The following is a 19684-nucleotide window of genomic DNA, read 5'->3' as shown; positions in this document are numbered from 1 at the left end:
GCAAAGAGTATAAGGGAGAAACTGCATGACCTCCATTAATTTGTCTTTAAAATGTTATTAAACTCATCTATTGATAACATAAATTTAGTTGATGATCGTCTAATACAAATTCAATTCTTCAGTCAGTGTTTACATTTGAGTCCATGAATTCTTTATCTTTGAAGTTTCCTTAAATGTTTTAATTCTAAGAAACTGTTTAATTGTTCCCAACATGACAGCTGAGCAAATGAAAATAGAGGGTGAATCACCATGACTTTTTTTCTGAATTTTTGAGTCTGTTTTGTCATTATGAATAGCAGTCCCTGCAGTTACCAAAAAACGCCTTGCATTCTTTCTTGATGGTCTAAATAAGAATTTTGATTTGCATTCCTGGAAAAGATGTAGCATTCCTTTAGGGTCTCTGGTGAGTAAGTGTATAGCTGATACAGAGGTTGCTCATATGAAATAGGACTGAAGCAGCCTTGTAACTTCATCATGAAATTTAAATTGTTCATGCCAAGTTCTTATGCTTCTGGTAACCTTTTATTTTGTACTGAAGTGAACTGTAAAATTCCTCATGCCTTCCAGCCAGTATTCTCCTTTTCAGTAGTGGAGAAAGTCAGTTTAAACAACTTGGAAAATTGTATAGAAATACTTACTGGTCTGGAGCTCACTGCTAAGCAGTAATTGTTGACTTTACCTATGTTTCTCAAACTTTTAAGGTGGTCAAAATACTTTAAAGGAAATACATTTTTATAGACAAAATTCTGGGGAGTTTTATGTGGAGAGCTGAAAAAAAGGCATAGATGAAATCAGGTTTAAAACAAGCAAATAAAATTTATCTAATTATTGTGGTATTTCTAATGCTTTAGTTAATTGGCCAATAACTGGTTCCAGTAATATGTTAAAGGGACATGAGCAGAAATGAAGAAAAATCAGTCAGCATTGAATCTCTGTTTAAGTTCATTCTCCTGCAAATTGTTCTTTCTTGCAACTAAGAACATGTTTTAAAATAATGTACATTTTAAAATTATGTAGATCTGTGCTGCAAGATGTTTGTTTCAGTTAGATGGCCTCTACAATGATGACCATAAGCATGTTGACATCGTATTGCTCACACAATAGGATCAAAGACACTAATAGCCGTAAGAACTCTCAAATCATTCAGATCCAAATCAATTCCAGTTTCCCAAGTTGCCAAATTCTGAAGCAGGACTCCAGTCTGTTTAACAGATGTTTGCTTCCCTGTTTAAAGTAGGGATAAAAACAGTTTGTATCTCCAGATCTGGAGTGGGGTTTCACTCTCTTTCAACAATACTTGCTAATGATCAAATGCCAAACTAAATATAAATGGAACTAGAGAGCTTACTAAAATCACAAACTTACAATCTAACTTGATTTTAAACTTGACAAGAGTTTTTAGAAAATTTTCAGTGCATTGGGTTAATTCCAAGTTTCAGGTGGAGCTTCAGGTCAACTGGCTGAATAACTGTTTTCATCAGAATAATCTTTCCAAGTGCAGAGCATGGTTTCCAGCGTTTCAATCAATATATATGTATTCAATCTCAGCTTTCAGAAGACATTTGCAACTTGCAAAGGGGTGAGAGTTACAAGCAAACAAATTTTACCTGAGTACCTCAGGTGCATGTGACCAATAGTGTTGTTACTTATAATATTTCTTGTACACGGTTTCTTATGTAACTAGAAATACGTAGGCAGATGGCAGTGCCCTGCTTCTGTTGTGTTACTTAATAAAAGGATGGTTTTGTTTTTGTTTTAGGTTACCAGTGGCCCATACTTGCTTCAACCAGCTTTGTCTCCCTCCTTACAAGAACAAGAAAGAATTGAAGCAAAAGTTGATCATTGGAATTTCAAATGCAGAGGGGTTTGGTCTAGAATAAAATCAAATACTTAAGAACAGCATTTTTATGTAGCACTCACTCTCTTCTAATTGTGCCTTTAAGCTTTTTGTTATGTCTCTTGATACTGTGCAAGTCTTACCCAACTTATATATTTTTTAAATATGAAGTGTATGTTTTTTCCTTAATGGCAATACATTTACTGCTTGCTTTGTCACAGAAAGTAGTTTTCTTCATACAAAAGCTAGTCTATTTGATAAAAGAAACATGACGAAGACAATTTCAAAGTTATAGTTTGTTTCTGTTTTTCCTAATAGCACTTTATCATTAATTGTAATTACTTTACATCACATATATCCCACTGGGAAATGATATATAGAATATTTCTTTATTACCTAGTCCCAGTGGTAGAATGTTTTCAATTAACGTGAATAGTATAAAAGAATGTAACTTACAGCATGTAGCCATATTTTCACAAAGACAAATAGGAATTTTAGTCTTTATAAAATGTATGCAGTTTTAATATTCTGGTTTTCCTTCTCAGCTAAACAGGCTGTCTAAGAAGCATGTAAATAACTGCCTGTGAACAAATAGGGTTTTGATAGTGCCATTTACTGCTAAAGATTTATTTTTTATGAATAAGAGGTTTTAGGTGTTCAATATTCAGCTTTTACAGATCAACAGGATTGACTGTACAAAGAATGTTAAAAAGTACTTTCTTCAGCTTGAGGGAACTCAAGGCCAAACTACAGATATTAAGCAACTTGTAGGTTCATTCTTTGGAACTGACAGCAACTAACCAGATTTACTATAGTGTCATGGTAAACCAAACTAGATATTTAAAGTAAATTCTGCAAATGTTGAAATAGTTCAGGGAAAAAAAATTAAATCTCCAAAAATGAAAAGCTAATATATAGTTGTTGTACTATTATTTTTCGTCAACTTTGTTAAAAGTCTTAAATAAGCTATGACGAGTGAATACAATAGCATTTCAGAAGAATGTTGAAGCTTTCATTGACTTGAGGGCCAGCATTTAAAGACAACGTTTTGTGTTTTTACTGCACAAACAACATGAAAACAGTTCTTGATATGAGTATTCTGAATTAGTAAATTAGGAGCTGGGGAAGAAACTAGTTCTAAATTGCAGGTGTAATTATAAGTCTGGGTTTTATTCATTAAACAGAAAGAATTTATCAGCATGCAGTATAGTATTTTTTTATATGAATAGCTACTGTATGTTCTATAGATTTTTCTTTCATCTGAATGAGGCCCAGATCTTTCAGAATATTTAGGCATTCAAATTGCCAGCTTTCCCTGTTGACTTCTACTGGGAGTTGAATGCTTAAATAGATTGTAGTGTCTGTACTCAATTACTTAATAAGAGTAAAATTACATTCTTGTTTTCCCTTCATATATAATTTACATAAAACCAACAGATTTTCACACAATCGACTAATTAATTTTCCTAATTTGTAGTTTCAAAGCTGTTGTGAATTTTCTTCAATATCTAAGTGCAAATTTTATTTCGTTTTGTTTCCTAGAGAGAAGGTACTGGTGATTTTACTATTTTGTTAACAGAGAGATGAATAGTAGGGTATTTCTAAATATTTGCCATTCTATTCATAGTGCTTTCCTTGAAATCAATATTAAAATTTCCACTGATTTCAGCTTGTAATGAAACTAAATTAGCATGGAAAGTGTTAAAAGCAGCACTTCCAAATTGTACATTGTACGTTATTTCTTTCAAATGAAGCTTTGAATTTAGAGGATTTCAGATGTTAAGAAATAAAACTTTCACCACTGCACTAGGCACACTTAAAATTGCTTGAAGCTAACACTTGAATGTGGATGTAGGTAACAAATTTGGAAACAAACACCTCCCTTTCCTCTCTCTGTAGAACTGGATTAGTAGAATGTCAGCTTATGAATAAATAACTATACAGTTTACCTGAAAACATGGCAAATTAGCCAAAATATTTTTTTATGGTTTAAACCCACTTTTAATAATTATGTATTATTGTTAAAAATAAAAGCTTTATCTTCTTATTTTCACTAAATTGCACTTTGTGTTGGGTTTAATTTTATTTATTAATTTTTTTTATTATTTTACTGTGTAAAATTACCTCAGAATTCTAAGAAAAACAAAACACAAACTATTGTATTTGCATCAGTTTTTAAATAAGAGTCAATGACATTTTATATATTTCCTGGTGTTGATAAATTAAACAGTAAATTTTGTATTTGTTAAATGAAAGCATTGCACTGTATTTATGAAACAAACCTGATCATTTTAAAAATTTTCTTCAACGATGGTTTTTGTTCTTTTGTCTTGCCCTGTAATCCAGCAAATCTCTTCTTTTATCTCCATCATTGTTTTGTAATGTACAAAAGAAATCTGGTTTGTATAAATTTGTTCATTTCTAAGTATCTATTTTTATGTATTAAAGTTGTGCAGTCATTAAATCAAGTATTTCAATTTCTGGTCTTATTTGATTTCAGATTTCCAAAATGGATCTTAATGGCTTTGAAAACATGATCTAAATCCGTTATTTTGTCTTATTTTTCTTTTGAAAACTTTTCTTTACTATTACAACTTGGTTAAAACATTGTATGGCTTACTGAAAAGGAAACGAAGTTTATAATACCAGGTGTACACCCAGAAGTGTATTCCATATATACAGTCAAAATTACAAGTCTTCTAGTGTAAACCATGGTGTAACAATGTTGTATAATAGTGGATCCCGAAATCTTTTTTTTTTTATCTTTTTTTTTGTTTGTTTCCCTCAGTTGTAAGATTTTTCTGAGGTACAATGCGAGACAGAGCCAAATTATTGCATGTTCTGTCTTTTACCAGCTACTTTTAACATTTAAATCAAGAGGGACAGGGAGCAAGAACATCATGCTTTCCCATAGCTACTATTAGTCCTAATCACAGGACTAATATCTGACCAGATTCTTGGTCTCCTTCATACCACTCGAGCTACCTACAGATGGCAGCAAAGATGAGGATCAAAACTACTTAATTAGAAGTCAGACTTTCCTCTTAATAGTAGAGATTAGAAATACAAAAATTCTTTAGAATACAATTTTTAAAAATAAATATTAAGGAGACAGTTATAAATGTATTTCTCTGTGGTTGCAGTTGGTGGTGGGACTGGCTAACTTGCTCCAAAACCAAATCCTATGTTTCTTATTTTTCACAGATGTGACAATTAATATTCTTTCAGAATCCTTCCCTAAATAAAGAAATAAATCTGAAAGATCTGACAGCTTCCTTAATGCCAATTTGCATGTCATAAGTAGCAGACTGTAAGAGTATTTGTTTTTCCTGTTAGAGCACTTAGATCTCTTCCAAGATAGCTTCTCTTTTATGTTTGGGTCAAGTAATTTTCCATTCCATTACAATTTTTTTTTTCAAAATCTGTGCTGTAATATGTGTTGGTGAAGTTTCTTGGCATCCTGCCACAGATGCTTCACTTGCATGCGTTAGAAATGTTCTAATTCATAGTCGCCTGGATTTTGTTGTTAAATTCATGAGTAAAATTGGGCACCTGGAAATATGCACATTTCAAATGGTTAATTAAATTTTTGCTAAGGCCTTTAAACCCCCATCGTGTTATGTAAAATATAACAGGGGAACAGGTATGGCAAGGGTTATTGTAGTTAGATATTTCCTGGATATTTAGGTGCATTCCTAACTGTAGAATAGGTATTTGGTTCAAAAGTAATTTGTTCTACAAATGTACATGTAGGAAAGAACTCTGAGGTCAAGGAAGAGGGAGAGATTGCGTCTCTGAAGAGATGTTAGAGTAGTTGCTCCTTAAATCTGGAAGGGTTGGAGTTCATGTAAATTGAACAGCTCCTAACATAGGTTAGGTATTAGAATCTTCTATAATACTAACGCAAAATAATACCTGTAGGTGTTAGGTTATATGCCTTAATGGTTTTGTTGCATCTTTTAGGACCTAAGTTCTACCACAGCAATACTTCATTTACCATTTTTCTTGTTTGCATTATTATTTATGATTCGATATTTTTAGCGAGTGATGAACAAATTTTCTGATGCACTATTTTCTTCCAATGAAAGTTGTCCTAGATCATATAGATATAAGACTTTAGTCAGGTTTAATTTAAGGGCTTCTTGCTTATATGGTGCTTTGACTCCAGAACACAGTTTCTTACTAACCAGGAGAAATGCACCTGTTCTCACTGAATCCTTTGTAGCTTTGCACTAGCATCTTTGACTGCTATCACACCATAATAATAACAGTCCAGTCTCAGTTGGTATCTGTAGGTATTATTGGAACAGAAATATTTGTAACTGTGTGCAAGTTATTCAAACCATCTTGTCAATTAACAAGCTTACCTAATGTTTGTTTAGAGTCTGCTCTAGTTAAGTAGTCCAGAATATTAATTCAGTAGTGATAGAGTGGAGAGCAGGCACTGAAAGTGTTCTGTCTTCTGGACAATTAATGCAGCTGGATAGAAAGCAGTCAAAGTACAGTCATTAAGAAGACTGTGGACTAAACACGTGGGTCTTGGTTTTGGTTGTCTTCCAGTGATTTTAGGTCACCTCAAACCTTATTTATAAGGACTTATTTATAAGGACTGTGGTGGCAGCATGTAAACTGTTTGGAAGTTTAAATAGCTGGCCTCAGTTATTAGCAGGAAGGATGGATTGATAGGGTAGTCACTTATGCCAGTGTAAACAGAAAACACAATATTGTCATTTCATTTACCTACTTCATAAGAGATCTTTTCCCAAGTCTTTCTGGATACCAAGATGGGGGAGTATCCTGCTCGGATTTTGAAATTAGCTTACAGGACATATTTGGTGATAACAAATGCGCCATACTCATTTTCAAGCATTTCACTACTTTAACAGGAAAAATAATTATGGAAGATGAATGTTACTGGTGTACAATAGAGATGACTTTAATACATGAGAAAGAAAGCACAGAATCTCAAATTCATCTCTGATTTTCGCAAGAGGAATAGTTGGGACAATGCAGATAGCTTTCCATTTTAATTGAGTAATTGCTATTTCTCCTCTTTCTATATGATTTATATCAAGCCATCATAAAAATAAGAGTACATTCACCATTTTGCTTTATCAGTTTTCAGTGTTCTGTTTAGCCTATTAGATTTTTGGTCAGATTAATTTTTGCAGCTCTGTGTTTTTCCTAGAAAAATCATTTTACACCTCTTAAGACACATCACTTCTTTGTAGCCACCTACTGACTTTGAGGGAACTGTGGAGGACTTTTTTGATTTCTCTATTAAGAACAGAGAGAAAGGTAGCTGGCAAGAAAAAAGTGTTGTTTTGAAATAAATAACAAAGTAAAAGCAAGAAGGGGAGGGAGGGTGTTGAGTGATTTCTTGCTTTTTTAATCTTTTTTTTTTTTTTTTCCCCGGTTTGCTTTCATGTACCAATTGATGACTTCCATCCCCCATTGGATGGGGGATGGTAAAGGTAAAAGTACAAAATGGAAGCAAAAATTACTATTATGGTGTTTTTCTAGGAAGTAAAAAGACTAAATGTAAAGACAAAGAGAAAAAAGGGTGGATCAGAACAATGCAGAAACAAGAAAAAAAATCTTGGGAGCAGAGGAAAAATGTGGACACTAGTGGAAGAGAAAACTGACCTTCTCATATAATTCTGTAGAAATGCTCGTTAGTCACGCAAATCTATGTTTATTCCCTTTATAATTAATTAGATTTAATTTTTATAATGATTTAACTGTTTGATTGCTCCCCTAAAGAGTATTAAGAACTGGAATTATTTTAATTCAGTTACCATATCAGGTAAGAAATCTAAAATTTAAGTAAACCAGTATTTTTCTATGTGCACAACTGTATCATGCCTTACAGAATTGTCTGGTTACACTAAAATGAATAATATGCTCTGCGTATTATTCTGATTTTTGTTATAAATTTTTACATTGAAAGAAAAGCTTTCCCAAGCACCAAAAGCACTTGATATTCATGCAGTCTGAGGCTTGTAAAGTAATAACATTAATTTGTGTCTGCTGCTTATAAAGAACCTAATTGCATTTTGGTTTGGGTGGTGGTATTATAGGGTTTAGAATTTATTCAATATCATATTTTTGTATATTGACTTAAAAGCATGAAGCTATTAGCTGAAATTGCATATTCTGGAAGGTGAAAACTCTTTCCAGTAGTGCTACTGGAGATTACTGTAAGTCTGTGAAAATGATTCCAAGTTAATAATTACTTTGCTCTGTTAGTTGCAAGATAGGGGCTGCAATCCCCTGGGGTATTATGGCAAAGCTGTACTTGAATTTCTGAGGGGATGTTTGCTTTTGTTCTCTTGGTCATCTCATAACCCATGCTCACCAAGTTCGTACTGGTAATGGATTCCACATGCCTACAGATTTTTAAAATTTATTTCTTGTACTAAAATATTTAATACCCATTAATTCTTCCTTTCAAACATTTTCTTCAATAGTCTATTTTCTTGACAAAAGACTCACGCATAGGACTAAAATCTCAGTGAAATGAGTTTAGAAGACAGTTTTATTTTCTTGTGCCTGCTTTTAAAACTAAACATCATCCTAACCAAAGCTCTTCAGACAGTATCAACTCATCTATGCTGAAAGCTGTGTTTTCAGTTTCTCATTCCCTGTTTGTTTGTGTTGTTTTTTTGTTTGTTTGTTTTTTGAGTTTGTTTGTTTTTTGTGTAAGCTGCTGTTGGCATTGGTGTGTAACCAAATAAAGATGCAATAAGAGCAAGTTTTTATATTAAACTTATATATATATATATTTTTTTTAGCTTTGTCTGATTTTTTCCTCCCTGTGTGCTAGCTGTATGTATGTGTTTATTTCATTTGTAACTGCAATGGACACATTTCATACACTGCAGTTGTGAATCTGACAGTGTCATTGCTTGTGTCATTTTTCATATCTTCTTAAAAAGAAAAAAATAATGTGATTTTCACTTCCTCGTTGGGGCACCAACTGATAAATCTTTTTTTTGTTTCTTATGGTGAAAAGGTACTCTCAGTTTCTTTTGCCCTTTTCTTAATTTATTTGTTGCTAACTTTATTAGCAGAGCTTAATAATTATATGACATAAGCACAGATGCTATGCTTAATCATGCATTCAATTGAAATTTTCATAGTTGTAGGTGTACCATGAGGAAGAAATTACTACTTTCATGCAGCATAACCAATCCCTGGCTAATTTCTCCTGTCATTACTTATAGCAACAATCTGTGTCCTTTTCACAGTAATGCTGCCTTTCACTGTCTTTGAGATCTACTGTCATTCATAATACAACTGAGATGTAATTGTAGCAAGATAAAGAAATAGAAGCTTTCACTTTGAACTTCCCTAGATTACAGAATCTTCCCTTTAGGCTATTTGTGACATACTTAAATTTTCTCTCCTTTTTTTGGTTTAGAGCTCAGGTTTAGCTTTGTACTTTCTTAAGACATAGGGTAATTTAAGAGCCATTTTAGAAATTAAACATGAGTTATGCGACTAGCTCTCATCAGTCCTTATCCTAGCTACATGCAATGTCAATCCTCTATTTGCAGTGCATCTACACAAATCAGAGTGATTCTCATTAATTCTCATATTAATGAAGAACACATAGATAAAGCTGCTGGAAAAGGACATAAGAGTTCTGTGCCAAGGTTGCTGCTCAGTCTTGTAAATGTCTTTGCACCTTGTTTGTTTGTTTAAAAAGAATGGTTCAGGGTAGTGGCAGAGGGAAGAATAGAAAGTCACTGTTTCTGAGACCTAAGAGAAAAAGTCATGTGGGATAACTCTACAAGTTCCAGATCAGTCATTAAGCCAAATAAAATCAAACTATAATTTGATCTCTTCTTCCTTTTTCTTATTACTAGTTTATCTGAGTTACCTTGGGGGTGTTTCCCTGTTTTTGTTTTTTTTCCTATTAATCTTGTTGTAGCCCATGTTTACCTATTTTCTGGTGGTGATGGGTTTCACATACTTTTAGATTTTCAGGATTCAGATATAAATGGAATGGTCAAGCCTTATTTATGAGATGAGAAAGAAAGTTAGCCTTGTTTTGGGCCATATGAAAACCCACCCAATTGGAAAACATTTTGAAGGCTAAAGAGTTAACAATATTTCTCAAGTTGATCTAAATGGACCGATCTTTAACCAAGCCTGATTCCAATGCTCTGGGAGACCTCAGTGTTTGCTCAGCCAGTGTCACAGCCTGTTGCTGTAACAGAGCCCCTGCTGAGGCTGCCGTGTGGGAGCTGGCAGTGTGCTTCACTTGGCAGCACAGTGCCAGTGGTGCAGAGAGCTGGCTGCAGCCCTTTGCTTGAGATATTTTCATGCTTCTCAGTTTTTCATTGTGGGATCATTAGCACTTCACAGAATCACAGAATCACAGAATCACAGAATTTCTAGGTTGGAAGAGACCCCAAGGTCATCGAGTCCAACCTCCAACCTAACGCTAACAGCCCTCCACTAAACCATATCCCTAAGCTCTACATCTAAACGTCTTTTGAAGACTTCCAGGGATGGTGACTCCACCACTTCCCTGGGCAGCCTGTTCCAGTGCCTCACAACCCTTTCAGTGAAGAAGTTCTTCCTAACATCTAACCTAAAACTCCCCTGGCTCAACTTAAACCCATTCCCCCTCGTCCTGTCACCAGGCACGTGGGAGAACAGGCCAACCCCCACCTCGCTACAGCCTCCCTTGAGGTACCTATAAAGAGCGATAAGGTCGCCCCTGAGCCTCCTCTTCTCCAGGCTGAACAAGCCCAGCTCCCTCAGCCGCTCCTCGTAGGACTTGTTCTCCAGGCCCCTCACCAGCTTCGTCGCCCTTCTCTGCACCCGCTCAAGCACCTCGATGTCCTTCTTGTAGCGAGGGGCCCAAAACTGAACACAGTACTCGAGGTGCGGCCTCACCAGAGCTGAGTACAGGGGGACGATCACCTCCCTAGCCCTGCTGGTCACGCTGTTCCTGATACAAGCCAGGATGCCGTTGGCCTTCTTGGCCACCTGAGCACACTGCTGGCTCATATTCAGCCGACTGTCCACCATCACTCCCAGGTCCTTCTCTGCCTGGCAGCTTTCCAACCATTCCTCTCCCAGTCTGTAGCTCTGCTTGGGGTTATTGCGCCCCAGGTGCAGGACCCGGCACTTGGCCTTGTTGAACTTCATGCAGTTGACCTCAGCCCATCGGTGCAGCCTATCCAGATCCTCCTGCAGAGCTTTCCTACCCTCAAGCAGATCGACACACGCACCTAACTTGGTGTCATCTGCGAACTTACTGAGGGTGCACTCGATGCCCTCGTCCAGATCATCGATGAAGATATTAAAGAGGACCGGCCCCAGCACCGAGCCCTGGGGGACGCCACTAGTGACTGGCCTCCAACTGGACTTGGCTCCATTCACCACGACTCTTTGGGCCCGGCTATCCAGCCAGTTTCTAACCCAACGAAGCGTGCGCCAGTCCAAGCCAAGAGCAGCCAGTTTCTTGAGGAGAATGCTGTGGGAGACACTTGTTAATGTCAGCCACTCAGTGAAGGCTACACACAAGCTGAAGCATTCTAAATATGTTGCCTGTATTCTGTTTGATTTCCTGTCCTTGTTCAACTAAGTTTTGGTAGAAATTGGTAAGTGGAGGTGAGCAAAGAAGTTTAAAATGTAGTCTGTTACCAAATTGACAGGATTAGTAGGTCAAATGCAAGTCATTTCTTTTGAAGAAAGATATTTTTTCCCACCTATTATCTGCCTTTTTTAGGTTTTGCTTGTTCATGCTCTTTAGTGTGTTGGCATGTAGCTGTCCTAAAAATGTCATAAATGCAAAGCCCTGGTGTGCTAAATTTCAGCAATTAGCACCCTTTAATTAGGTGCATGTAGGTATCTCTGTGATGACCCCGCCCAATTTGCACCCCAGTATCTTTTCAACTCAGGAATCAAAGGAGAAAAATGTGAAGCAGGGGATTCTTGAGTTTTGGAGGAATCAGATGCTACTGACAAGTTGCTGATAACTTTTTAAGCTTTATAAATCAAGGCTGGTTTGGAAATGTGCAGTGTTGTTATCATGATTTCATTTGTCTTAATTATAGAAGATGATAAGAAAACAACATCTGCAGCAATTTCTTAGAGGTTTTTGTTAATCAGTAATAGATAGCAGAGATTTTTTCCCATAGTTTATCAAACCTAAAAGCAATGGTATAAAAAGAATATAAAAAGAATAAAAAGTATAGCTTATATCATAGCTTCTTTACAGTTATTGAGTATTAGTCTAGTGCAAAGCATCTAAATAAAGATGTCTTGTATTATCATATGCTGATATATGTTGGGCATTATATCTAGTACAACCGAGTAACAGACTCTCCAGTCTCCCTCAGTTGCTTATCATAGAATCATAGAATATCCCAAGTTGGAAGGGACCCATAACAATCATTGAGTCCAACTCCTGGCACTGCACACGTCTACCCAAAAGTTCAGACCATGTGACTAAGTGCACAGTCCGAACACTTCTTAAACTCCGACAGGCCTGGTGCAGAAACTACGTCCCTGGGGAGCCTGTTCCAGTGCACGACAACCCTCTCAGTGAAGAACCTCTTCCTGATATCCAGCCTGAGCCTCCCCTGCCTCAGCTTGACTCCATCCCCACGGGTCCTATCACTGGTCACTAAAGAGAACAGATCGGCACCTGCCCCTCCACTCCCCCTCGTGAGGAAGCTGTAGGCCACAGTGAGGTCTCCCCTCAGCCTCTTCTCCATGCTGAACAGGCCCAGTGCCCTCAGCCTCTCCTCATACATCTTCCCCTTCAGGCCCTTCACCATCTTCATAGCCCTCCGCTGGACACTCTCCAATAGTTTAATGTCCTTCTTGTACTGTGGTGCCCAGAACCGCACACAGTACTCAAGATGAGGCTGCACCAGTGCAGAGTAGAGCAGGACAATCACTTCCCTCGACTGACTAGCTTATAGGTGGCTTGTGAAGAAAGAACCACAGAAAACAGAAACACACCTTGGTCACTCATATATAATGAAGAACAGTTAGTTTATTTTTGTGCACTGAAGGTTGTTTTTCTGGGGGGAGGAAGGGGTTGGTGGTTTTGTGTGTGGATGTGCTTTCTGCATGTGTGCATGTATTGGTTTTTTGTTTGTTCTTTTTTTTTTTTTTTTTTGGTAGTGGTGCTGTTCCCAGACTGACCACAAACTGAGCACGGGATTGCTTTGGCTGAAGGGATTTAAAAAACAAGAGGTAACTCCAGGGCAGTGTTCTAGTTTGTAACCACTCCTTACCTTCAATATTAGATCTAGCCAAGAGTGTAATGCTTATTTCACTAACGACTTAGTTTTATAGCAAATGTCCGAATTTGTTCAGCAAGATAAAGTACGTTAGAAATTACATTTGATAGAGTATCCATAAATTTTATCTACAGGTTCCTGCATACTTATGACTATTCAAAATTATAGCAATTCTCCCCTCTATCTTCAGAATCTACCTGAGGTTTTGCGTGATCCAAAACTACTGATAATATTTAATGGGTAACTTCAGCTCATAAATATGGTCTCTCCGCAGCTTGATTTAAAAAGCAAGGGTGGTGTTGTGCCTTTCCATCCTTTTTATTCAGCTCTCAGGTTGTCATGACATTTGCTGGTGATGGGGGAAATTGGCAGTCAAGTCTCCCGAGGGTAGAACTTGAATTTGGGTCGCCTGTAGCCCAGCCGCTCCTAAATCCATGGTTTGCATCAGGCAGAGTGAGCCTGGGACTCTCATTTTTGGAGGTGAGGGCACTGAAGCAGTGAAAGGCAGGTCTGTTCTCTCACCACTGTGAATGGTGCAAGAGGTCTATCACTCCAATGGTTGCTCTTGTTAAGCAGGTCCAAATGGAATACAGGCTTCCTTCCTGATTCAGAGTGAAACAGGGCAGTATTGCCTCATCTTGGAGAAATAGAACAATCCCTACTGCACTTTAACTGGATTTGATCTCAATCTTTGTTTTATAAAGATGTTTTGGTTTGGTGGCTAAACTAAAGTATTAACCATGCTCAAGGTTCCTGCTCGAAACTGTCCTTCTTGCTTGTAAAGAGAGGAATGACCTAAGCAGAGGACAGGAGAGGGCTGGAAATGGAAGAGCATTCTGCACTGTGTGATAACTGTAATAACTAAAGTACCATGGTTATTCATTTCTCTGTGTGAAATTCTCCTGGGCGATGTGCAAAAATAACAAAAACAACAAGCCTGAAAGGCCTTGTTCGCTGATGATAAAGAAAATATTGCAAAAGCCATCATGGTAAATTGTTCCCATAATTACATAGCTCCAACTTCTTTTTTTATTATTGGACTCAGAAAATGACATATGTTTTATTGTAATATCAACACAATATTCTCCAGTCTGTTATTAGCTGCTTATATAGCACCATAAGCCTCATGCAACAAGACCTTGTCTGGCCTCTAACCCATTCAAGAGATGATTTTCTCCAAGGATACTGCCTTTTCTCTAGGGAGGACTGTTGCAGAGTCAGGAGCTGATCCCGCAATCTGGACAGCCCCTAAGTGGAGCAAGCAGGGAAGCTTCAGCATCTTTGACATGGTTGTCTTTCCCATTAGATATGGGATTTATTTCATGATGACAGTTTACTTGCATTTTCCTGTGTGAGAACAGGAGACTTTATAAACAATACTTTACTGCTACTTTTCAATATTTCAGTCAGCTTCACATCCATTGTATAACAATTTTGTATGACCAAGTGCAATTTAAGACATCCTAGAATTTCTGCTGCTTCTATAGCATACGGAGAGATTTGTAAATGTAATTTTTAGTGGGTGTTTGCAGGAGCCATACCAACCAGTGGATGTTTATGCATGTTTTCTGGGCCCTTTGACAAAACTCTATTCTGGATTGCAGCTAATTACAGAAATAATCTTAATTGTTCTGTTTGGTATATATTTATTGCATATTTTATTAGTAGAAAAACCTTTGTCCTTCAAGTGCTCAAGTGTTCCTATGGAATTCTGGAGTCATTTTCATCACAGAACAGCTAAGAATTTTGCACAAAATCATATACAAGATGGAACCCAAGCTGAGTTTCCAGATTCCTAATTCTCTGTTCTGATTATTAGCTGCTTTTTTTTTTTTTTTTCATGCATATAAATGAAATATAGACAGGCAGCTTTGAAGAATACTGTGTTGGAGGGGGAAAAAAAAAATCAAGTCTGTGAAACTTTGCATTTTTAACAGGCTTTCTTAGCTGAAAATAGTCCATTCTGGTTATAAAGCAGTTTTGCAGAGATAGGTGTTGAGAACGCCGTGCCATTTGCATTATGAAGTAGAAAGTTCTTATTCAATGAGAAACTCCCACTGATTTCAGCAGCCTTTGGATGAGTCCCATATTTGCCAACTTGTAAAAATGCTGTCAATATAGAATTTAAGTTTTGACTGAAGAAATTTCAATTTGACAACCCAATTGGCAAAGGCTTTAATACGACTATTTATGCACTTGCTAATTTACAAAATATGTTCCCCAAACTCAAAACTTGATTGTCCATTCTTTCCTTATTTATGAAGGTCATAATTTTCTGTATAGAATTGTAATCTCCATGATGACAAGGTGTTTTCAATGTTTTAATATCTAGTACTTTTCCCTCTGTCAAGCTTGAATATTTTGTGAGTGTTATACCCAGTGTATATTAGCAGGCCAGAAATGCAAAAAGCAATTATCTCTAACCACTTAGTCTGCCCCTCTAGTTTTATTTTTTTCCTTTCTTTATAGGAGATCAGGTGTTTGCCAGTCATCCTCTAGACTATTCAATAACTTTGACCAAGCCGAGAAATGGTGTTCTTAGGTTGACATGGAGTTCATTTGGGAAGTTTGCTCAGGTCATGTATATTGTCAGCATCAATAAATGTGAGTCACTAGCTGAAAGCCAGCTACTAAACAAGCAGAGCCATCCTCCATCCTAAAGGTGCCAGTTCATACTAGGTAAGAATCTGTCTCAGTCTTTTACCTCCACTTTAGCTCCTCACTCTGAAGTAAAGGTGTGTTTTCTCAGAGCAAAGGGTGTGTGTGTGCGTGTGTCTGTGCTTAAAAGCTCCTGAAAGAATTTAACCTGCAGCAATTTACCCACTGAGGCATTTATAATGCATGAGAAATATAAATATTTTCTCTTCCGTTATCGAAGACCAGATCACTGACTAATTACCTCACCTCTGAACTACAATTAATGTATTTTCAAAACACTGTAGAAATTCCATTTAACTCTGGGATTTGTGCATTGCAGGCACCAGACTGCTGACAAAATGTCCAAGAAGGTCATTGCACAGCATGTTCACGTCCCTGACACCTGTATATAAAGATGGATTTATGCCCTCTGCCTGCCGTGCAGGTGGCCAGGTCCATCAGCAGGAACCTTCTCCTGGCAGAGGTCCGTGCCTTCGGTCACCACCCCATGGTTGGCTCCTTTGGCTGTGCTGCTGCATCCTCAGCACCTTCCCATGATGCTCTGTGCAGGGTGGACCTGGTGGCTTGCCCAACGCTTCACTGGTCTGGGGTGGAGCCAAAACTGGGTCTGATCCATGGCTGAAGGAAGAACCTCCTGTGCTGGGCATATCAACCTGTCCTCAGGGTAAGGATGACCCCAGAGCAGCGTGCCAGGGTGACTTGGCAGTAGCAGGGTGTGCTTCAGGCAAATGGAAATGTTATTTTAGGCTTTGCTTGAACAACTGTCCAGGGGGAATATTCTCCCTGTCACAGTTTACTGCAGAAGTTTCTCTTAAAGGGTTGTATGGGAGTTTAAAAATTGGTGGAGAATGAAGCGAAACAAGCCAGTTTTTACCTAAAATGTCTTAATCAGTGAGTTTAGACTTGCATTAGGCTTTGCTGACAGTGACAACCCTGAGCCTCCTATGAGCAAAGCTCATGAAAAGCTCATGCTTTTCTCTGAAAGGAGTCACAAGCAGTTTGCACTCTGGTACTTGGAAGCACCAGGCTTCCTGAGCAAGTACAAGCGAAAGAAGAATAAAATGGCTATGTGAAATAGATTTTTCTTTCTCTGTGCATTCACAAGTCCAAGTTTAAGGTGTATTTAGTGGGTAAACATCTGAAGATATAAAGGTAGTATCCTTTGCCATCGTGCAATACTTTACTAACTAATATCTTTTTAAGAACTTTTCAATTTTAATGAAAGTAGTGAATTTTGTTGGAGGTGAGCTCTCTCATTCAAACTGAAATTCCTGATTTGCACAAAGAAATCATTTCCCTTGCAGTCTTTATTTAATGTCCAAATTATAAGGTCATGTTTTATGAATGAACGACTTAGGCTTGCTGCAGAATACTATAGAAGGAATATAAGTCTGGATTAAAAGAACAAATACTAATTCTTGAAAACAGTCTATAGACTTTTTGTTATAATTTCTTTGGTGTTCTAATTTCTGTTAAGTTCTGGCTTGTCTGGATTTTGTGAGATTTTTCCATTAACACATAATTTGTTTTCACATTTCTTTGATTTTTCCATATTTTTTTGGGGCGTGTGTGGGGGGGTCTGTTCACAGACAAACACATTAGAGACTAAGTGTTAGCAATTTGACAGGAAATAAAGTTGGTTTTTGTTTGTTTGTTGGTTGGTTTGTTGTTTTGTTTTGTTTTATGATGACGGCACTTGTGTGAAGCTCAGATCTGTATTCAGCCTCTGGCTCTGCACCAGGCCTTTTGTGCAATTCTGGGTTGTAGCAGCAGGCCCGCAGGCACAGCCCTGTGGGCATGGGCAGCAGCATGTGTTGTGAAATGTGGCTTTGGGCAGGGCTCTATGGCTCCTTGCTGCTGCTTTTGGTTTTAGCATGACCAGCTCATTCACCAAGCTACATAGCTTGTATGTAACATTGCTTCTGTGAACATCAGTATGCTTCATTGCAGCTCTGGTGTGAAAGCCAATAGCCTTTACCTGGGAATTATGCTATGTCATCATTTTTCTCAAATGTGGCCTTGTGGCAACAGGATTGGAAATTACTGATCCTACAGTAAATCAAATAGTCTCTGTAGGCTTGGTTTCTCCATATGAAAAAGTGGGAGCAGTGCAGGGTTTTAATAAAAGCTCTGAATACTTGAGGACCCCAGCTACGGGAGAGCCAGAGAAGGTGCTGTGCTGCTTGCAGAGTAGGCAGGTAACCTCACTGGAATTAACCTTCCTTAAATCCTTTACCTCTAGATGTAAATTACAATTCATTTCACGAATTTGTATGTATCTGAAAGGAATAATAATATGCTGAGTAGGATGAAGATGATTCTGGACTGAGAGCAAATATAGCTGAGTTTTCAGCCAGGGTGAAAGTGCCTTGATGCCAGAATAAGCATACTCTAGTATTTCTTTGTCCTTTTGAAAAATTGGCTACACACACATACCTACCAACTTCTGTTGGCTAAGTTAACATGTTTCGTACAAGTACAGATTTATCTGAGTCCGTGATTACAATAGACTTTCTTTCTGTTTATATGGTAGTTTCATTTCTCTCTGCATCTAGTTCAACCTCCTCCCAGTTATATCTTCAGAGGCTAAGAAACAAGCTTTGTGTCTCTGGGCATGCTTTGTGGTTTCTTAAAATAGTGTGGCACTTACCTCGTATTTTCTCCCCCTTTTCCTTTGGGGAGGGAAAGTGAGGGAGAGGTTGTGGTGGAGGTTAGCTACCCAGCAGGATGAAACCACCACACCAGCATATTCTGCTTGCAGTAATCAACACAGTCACTTTTTCCATCCAGATAATATCAGTGCCCAGTCCTTGCCCATTACCTATGAAAAAAACTCTTACTAACTTCAGTGTACTTAAAATGAATACAAACCATGGTAACGTGGTAACAAGGAAGATGTATATCATTACCTGCTGTGTGTATTTTCCTGGCATTTGTTAGATTTCTCTTTTTATCAGTTATAAAGACTGCAGAGATTTCCAAAATTAGAATACAATTTAGTATAGCATGCTTTAATTTCTAAATCTCATTAATCTTTCTTAACTATTCCAGAAAGCTTTGTTTGTATTTAAATAATATTATCTGAGCTGTATTCCCGTGAAAATCAGGATGCATTCTTGTAGCTTACAATCTTCTTTTAAATTCAAGACAAATTAGTCAGGAAGTGAGAGTGAATTAATATACTGGCCAAATAAAAGAATTAAAATCCTCTGCATTGAAAACACTTCCTTCCATGGTAAGCGCTGCCTTGCCCTGTTTTATTATAGAGGGTGGTACAAGCAAGCACTTTGTTTGAACAGTAGAGAAGTGCCAAAGTCTCTATATTTGATGAAGGTTTTCTGCTGTAAGCCAGTTTTATCTCAGGAGACCATTTTGTTTCTTTATGGGAAGCTTTTGTGGAGAGTAAATAGGATAATGTCCTGAATATGCAATAGTCAGCATAATAATGCTGAAAAATTTCTAGCCAACATCAGCCTTCGTTAGTTTTGTGTCAAAGCAGGGTACTGGGTTGTCTTTCCTTTTTACCAAGCTGCCTGTTGTCTGCCACTGCTTGCTTTTTGCAACAACCTTTCTTTCTCTTCAACAACCTTAACAACAACCAACCTTACAGCTGGTAAGGTGTGTCCAAGTTTGCATGGTCTGGCATCCCACTTGCTGCAGCTCTGGCGCTTCTGTGAGGATCATTAGCAATGCCAAAATTCCCTGCTTGTAGTTACAAGAGCAAAATTCCCCAAAGAGCGTTTAGCAGAACTAAAAAACAATGCTGGCTGAGGCAGCAGAGGTCAGGTGAGGTTGGGGATGTTTGTGGAAGAAAATCACGAAGCTGCTTCAACAGGGGAAGGCTGAGGCCAGGAAAAGGTCTGGTTCCAGGGAGCAGCCCCTGCTCAGCAGGAGCTCATGTGGACTTTCTCTACTG

The 19684-nt window shown here is 37.7% G+C and overlaps 2 protein-coding genes across 4 annotated transcripts in view; both read left to right on the top strand.

The window, feature by feature from the left end:
- The window catches only part of HECTD2 (HECT domain E3 ubiquitin protein ligase 2), a 34372-nt gene extending 30064 nt beyond the window's left edge, over positions 1-4308 (top strand). For both annotated transcript variants that reach the window (XM_082765332.1, XM_082765331.1), the window contains one exon: positions 1760-4308. In XM_082765332.1, coding sequence (XP_082621458.1) covers positions 1760-1880 — 121 coding nt within the window. In that variant the 3' untranslated portion in view covers positions 1881-4308. The remainder of the gene's footprint in view (positions 1-1759) is intronic.
- An 11987-nt stretch (positions 4309-16295) lies between these two features.
- Positions 16296-19684, top strand: part of LOC309880016 (uncharacterized protein) — a 60175-nt gene continuing 56786 nt past the window's right edge. For both annotated transcript variants that reach the window (XM_082764399.1, XM_082764400.1), the window contains exon 1: positions 16296-16432. In XM_082764399.1, coding sequence (XP_082620525.1) covers positions 16383-16432 — 50 coding nt within the window. In that variant the 5' untranslated portion in view covers positions 16296-16382. The remainder of the gene's footprint in view (positions 16433-19684) is intronic.

Source organism: Aythya marila (genome assembly GCF_965140915.1).
Source record: "Aythya marila genome assembly, chromosome: 7".
NCBI classification, from domain to species: domain Eukaryota; kingdom Metazoa; phylum Chordata; class Aves; order Anseriformes; family Anatidae; genus Aythya; species Aythya marila.
Note: the sequence above shows the minus strand (reverse complement) of the source record. Positions and strands in the feature narration are given on the sequence as shown.